General features: G+C 41.0%; 1 protein-coding gene across 1 annotated transcript; it reads right to left on the bottom strand.

The window, feature by feature from the left end:
• Nucleotides 1–307: 307 nt before the first annotated feature.
• On the bottom strand, nt 308–5,547 carry LOC140801056 (rop guanine nucleotide exchange factor 1). Its single transcript, XM_073156053.1, has 5 exons — nt 4,898–5,547; nt 4,672–4,788; nt 4,045–4,586; nt 1,235–1,585; nt 308–926 (listed from the first exon to the last, which is right to left on the bottom strand). Exons 1-5 carry the CDS (start codon nt 5,184–5,186, stop codon nt 501–503), a joined length of 1,725 nt encoding a protein of 574 aa, XP_073012154.1. The 5' UTR covers nt 5,187–5,547; the 3' UTR covers nt 308–500.
• Between the last annotated feature and the right edge of the window lie 505 nt (nt 5,548–6,052).

Raw genomic sequence — 6,052 nt, 5'->3', positions numbered from 1 at the left:
TCACTAAGTTGGATTAAGAAGAAACTCGGAATCTTCAAAGTAGAATGACTGGTCAAAGAATAGAGGTAGGACCTGCAATGATAACTAGAATTGAACCCTTGCGCGGTTGAAGCGCAAGAAAGTTTAGCAATAGAGATCCTGCTAGATTTTGAGGATACTTTTACCAAATAACTAATGCTATTACTCATCACCTTTACCAAATGGCATGCATTCTGTCCTGCCACAACAAAAAAATTTCTCCCAGGTATAATAAGCTAATATGAACATGAGGAAGAAGTATACTTAAAAGATCCAGAAAGCTGCAAACTGGAGACCAGAAATGTTGTTCCTCTAATATAGAAGTAGACAAAAAGATTCTCAGTGCACCAGAATAAATAAGAAAACTTGAATTGTGTTATTTCTGTACAGGATCAACCACGAAAACTTAGTTCGCCACCAGTTGACGCCACCCCACTATCCTTTGTATGTGACAAAGGGCGTAAATTGCAAGTGCATAGCAATCAGTCCCTTTCAGGGGCATCTCCTGCATCTTTCCTAGCACTCAGGTTTCCAGTATATGACCACACCTTCTCGAGTTCACTAGCAATGAGTTTTGCCCCCTTCATGTCTTGCCCTTGGTAACTGCTTTTACTTATTGAGGGCTGCACTCTTCTAGGGCTTCCAATAACCGGGGTCGAGGAACAAAATGTGGGTGTTGCGAACGGCGATGCATATGGGGTGCTTTGAATTGAGAAGGGGCTGGGAGACATCCTTTTTTGAACCGGAAGTCCACCCAGTCCTCGATTAAATATAGTAACTGCCTCAGCAGCTGCGGACTTCTTTGTTGCATCATCTACAAAGATCAGATCATCAATCCTTGCCATTATGTTAAAAGCCAAACTCTCCATGACCCTCGAGTAACTTTCAAGAATAGACTGTCCTACATCCTGCAATTTCAAACAAAGGGCAAAGATACTTCAGATGCGATTATATATGCACAGGCTACAGTGGCAGAATAATAAGTCAAATTGCTAGTGTCAATCCTCGTCTAGCTACAATCGACAAGCATAAAGAGCTTCTGAGTAGTTTAACTGTTTGGCTAAATAGAAGATCTGCAGGGATGGACAGCAATTTGCATTTGTCAACAAAAGGTTCACAAACTATTCCCTTTTTACTAGCAGGAAAGCTGAGCAATGTTATAAGAATATCTAAAGGAAGAATACCACATCAATCATGAGAGAATGTGAAGGATGACCTTATTATATTGAATCTTGTTCATATCAAGAACAGTCTGTGGAAGACCAGGGTACCGTAGTCTTAAGCTCTGCAGAAGACCCTCAGCCCGTTGGGCCAGAAGTTGACTTCTTTCAGTGTCAGAAACAAGACCCTTCACCTTTCCACCCCAAGATGACTTCTTTGCTTTTGATTGAGCCTGTCCTTTTTGGCCTTTCAGCCTCCAAACGTGAACCGCTGCTTCAATCCTGTTTGCTATTTCCAATGTATGATGCTCAGATGATAGGTCCAAGCAATCAAGGAGACATTCCGGAGAAAATTGATCAGCTGTTATATAGCGGTAGATGATCTCCCCTAAGCATGATTTCCCACTCTGCATGTATGATCAAACATAATAACATCAGAGATCAACATGAATCAGGGCTAATCAAGTAATAAGAAACTATTTTCTCCTATTTCAAGTTGTCGATTACTGTACTTGTTAAAGCTTAAGAACGACACATTGCAAATAATGTCAATGGATATGTATGGCAGCTATAGAAGTGGTCGTTGAAAACAGCCATTGTGACATGTTGCTTCATGAGAAATGTAGAAAAGGTGTTTCCAGTAGCTGCTGGTGCATAATAAATCTCAAACAGTTTATGCTAACGATCAAAGCTAAAAGGGTGTCCAGTTGCAAGAGACTCCAAACGATCAATCATCTAGCACAATAAGATGTGCATAGCTTAACCCCATTATTCAAAGAGGCATTCTCATCATTCAACCCAATGCTTACCAGGGCATCGGGAAAGCCTTAACAATCACACCATGTCACCTCATGAAAAATCGTAGTTCAATGATAATAGACAGGTGGCTTCCAAAAGAATATCGCATCATTCTAGCTTTACTGGTTCCAAGATAAACAGGCATGTAACGATCGAGCACACACCAATATGCTCCAAGACAAACACAATGCAACCAAGTTGCACTCAAATGGAACTGTAGGAAAAAGGTGATTAGGGACAGCATAGAAAAGTAATTTATCATGGACTCTTGATAGATTTTCTTGAAAGTCCTTTTGATTAGATTTTGTTCTTAAATAGTAAGCATCTCTCTTGAATGTATTATTCCAATAGAATTTATAATGCTGCAAGCACTGTAACTGTGGTATATCTACCTGGATCACCATATTGGTTCTCAAAACATCTGATAACCCATCAAAAATCTCCACGTATGCCTCCAAAATTTAGATGTTTAAAGCCAACACAGTTTCATGTTTAACTTCAGCTTTATCTCTGCTGTTAAATTTTCTAAACTCTTTTTTATCCTCACAATGGGTGCTTTCCATTATTGGATCAGAATTTTTAAGCCTGAGCTCGGAGGTTATCATATCTACTTGCAAGTTGGCAGTTCACATCAGACATTACAAAAACTACGAGTACATGACAGCATCAATTAAGGGATGGTAGCTTCCTAGAAATTCAGATCTGACTATTAACAGACAAGAGGTTCACATAGAAAGCCATAACTAATGGCCCTGATCTGGAGAACAAACATCAGAAGCACCTTCAAATATTGACTCATTAAGTAGAAGGAATGACAGAAGAGCATAATAACATGAGACATATTTTTGGACTTGGTGCCACCACCAAAGCTCCTCAAAGTCATAACACCAACTTTGCCAATATATGCATTTAAAAAAACATAATCCTTTTCTCAAGAAATAAGATCATGGGCAAAACCAGGGAAGAAAACCAACAAGTAATAAAGATAGCTTTCCATAAGTTCCAGGAACAGTAGAAAAATTATTTGATGCACTATTTTCCCCCAATGCTTTCCATTCTACAGCCTTCCAATAATATAATTCATTTAAAACAAAATGATGGTATCTGTACTCCCACGTGAGTGAGCAAACTAAAAGAACACAAATAACATAAAGGCAAGGTACATAATATGTGAAAGCAAGAATGGCATTGGCAGTGGTGCTATGTAATAGCAATGGCATATCCTATAAGCAATAATGAAAGTGAGATCCAGAACAACCTCACATAAAAGTATGAAAATGAGATAGCTGCAAACACTTATAAATGGCTGCAGTTGACTTGATAAACGAGAATGAAAAGAACAAAGAGGCAACCGTGTCCGGTGTCCCGTGTCTTGATAAGTAATAGTTCTGAACATTGGAGTTGAAAAGGGAATCAATTTTAAGAAATAATAACACTTTCATGGCTAAATCTTAATAGAAGAAAGCTTTTCTTCAAACAAAGAAAAAGAAAAGGTGGTAATAGTAAAATACCGTAAAAATGAATATAATCTATTGAATTCTATACATGCTAGCTCAATCATTATATATATATATATATATATATATATATATATAGAGAGAGAGAGAGAGAGAGAGAGAGAGAGAGAGAGATCAATTTGCTAATATGCAGGCAGTAATAGGGTCGGTGCCAGTGATGATAAGAATCATAAGAAGCTAGGTAAAATCAGAAAAGGAAACAGTAATTGAAGAAATATCTTATATTCAAAATAAACAGAATAAATATGACACTTAAATAGAAGATAACAACTGTTAGTATTATGATTAGACGTATCATATATTAAATCCCTGATTTCAATGAGAAGCACCAGCAACCATCTCACCAAGGTTCAAAGACATCCAACAGACAAAACAGGTTTGGACATCCACAAGCAGAAAAGTCGTATATTTAGTTATTTAGCCAACAAAACTTTTAAGTAGAAAGAAAAATGACAATATTGGATATCTACTAAGTCGTTTAAGCATCATATATACCTCTAAATAAAGCAAACTTAAGATTAGATAATAAATCATATTGTCCGAGTCTATACCTTAGGCAATGTTTCCAAGTAGGCATCAGGGATTTCCATCTCGGCCAGCACCCCGCTATTGATAGCCATGGCAGCCTTCAATATCTGATTCGTGCAATCTCTACACTGCTGCAGCTTCTTCCTCGAATCCTCAGACAGACCATTAGGTGGCACTCTTGGACACGGGAGCCACCACTTCTCTTCCTGCCTCAAAGAAGGCCTCCCGAAAGAAGAAGAGGCATAGGCCCCGCCAGCATCCTCATCTGCATCGGCAACCAAAATCCCCCGATCGACATACCAAAACTCCGTCTCAAGGAACCCATCAAGCATGCCGAGAAGCATCGCATCGAGCTTCTTGAGTGCCGGGAGATTCATGTACAGATCAGTGCGCGGCCGAGGCACCATCACCTCAAAGGTCCCTCCACCGGGGAATTCTTGAAGCGAAGGGATGAGTTCCACAATGGAATCACTCACGCACAGGAGCCACTCCATCTCTCTCCGCCACATTGCCTTCTTCTGCGGAGCCAGGGGTTCCAGCCTCCACAATTCCCCGAACACCGTAGCTGCATCAAATTTTCCAGCCAAAAACCTCAACAAAATGTAGTAAAATCCACGATAAAAGGGACCGGTTAAAGAGATTATTCTCACCAGAGAGATTTGTGATAGCATTTGAGACGGCCAGGGCAGTGCAGACTCCTTTGCCGCCGCCCGACATGTCTTCACCGAGAAGAAGCTTTGCGAATCGCTCCTTCATCATCTCCACCTCTGAAAGAAAAGTTCGATTAGAAAAGGAAATAAGAAGAGTAAACCGCGAAATAAAGTAGATCTTCTACTAGATCTGAAACCAAAAGATACGCGACGAAGCACTACGAACCAGATAACTCAGTCTCCCTCTTCTCCAGTTTCCCTTTCCAGAACACCACCCCGTCCCCAGGCAAAATCCCCCTCTTCCCCGCCTCCGCCGCCACGGGCCGGGGCTTCTCAACCGTCAGAGGCGACGACGCGAACGAGCTCGACGCTCCGGCGGCCGATCCGCCGGCGGCACCGCCGCCGTACCTCCTGGCGGAGCACTCGCTCGAGGTCTCCGACTCGCTGACGTCAGCGGAAGGGCTGTAACTCCCGCAGCGGTCGTCGGAGGCGTCCTCCGACGAGACGCTCCCCATCGCCGGCTTCCGACCGCCCTCCAAACCCCCGAACCCTAGCCCTAGCTCGAGAAACCAAGAATGCCACACAGATCAGGTGCTCCCTTCGATGATCTCCTCCATGGAACCCATCCGATTTGGATCAACTTCGAGTTCGCTTCCGTGATTCTTGAAGCAAGTGGGAAAAGAGTCCTAAAACTGTCAAGAGAAGGAAGGGGTAGAGATAGAGAGAAAAAAGAACAGTACTGTAGTTGGAGTAGGAGTGGGGGAAAAAAAAAAGAAGGCGCGAGCCGACAACACTCTCTTCCCTCTCTCTCTCTCTCTCTCTCTCTCTCTCTCTCTCTCTCTACAAGTCTAGTCTTTGGTGCAGGGAGCAAAAAGCAAAAGAGAAGCCTCTTGCAGGCGACTGCTTCTTTACCGTATTCCGCCCTGTGGGAGCCACCGGCTTTGCTTTTATTGTCATCGTTATGGCAAGATTGATGCTATACTTGATGCTTGCAAACCCTTGATACTAATTTGACTATGGTGATGATGTGGCATGATCTTGGCATACTAATGTTGCCACGTTAGTGTACGTTACGCAAGTTTATGATGAGATCTCAACCATTTTTCTTATTTTATTTGGTCGTCGCCGTATAGATTCTTATTATGGACACGTCGTTTATCATTAATATAAGTTATAATTTTATTCTACCTATCTTATCATACTTATTTTTAGATTTCCTAGCAAAAACTAATAATTTAAATAATATACATCGTAACAAATAATATTTAAAGCACTTTTACTGTAAATAAAGGTAGGATTTATATATAAATTATCCATAAGATAAAAATACTCCGATATATGTACTTTATTTTATTTATTTTATTCTACTTATTTTATCCCT

The sequence above is a fragment of the Typha latifolia genome, chromosome 14 (assembly GCF_019914945.1).
Source record: "Typha latifolia isolate L0001 chromosome 14, TyphaL0001v2, whole genome shotgun sequence".
In the NCBI taxonomy this organism is placed as follows: Eukaryota; Viridiplantae; Streptophyta; class Magnoliopsida; order Poales; family Typhaceae; genus Typha; species Typha latifolia.
Note: the sequence above shows the minus strand (reverse complement) of the source record. Positions and strands in the feature narration are given on the sequence as shown.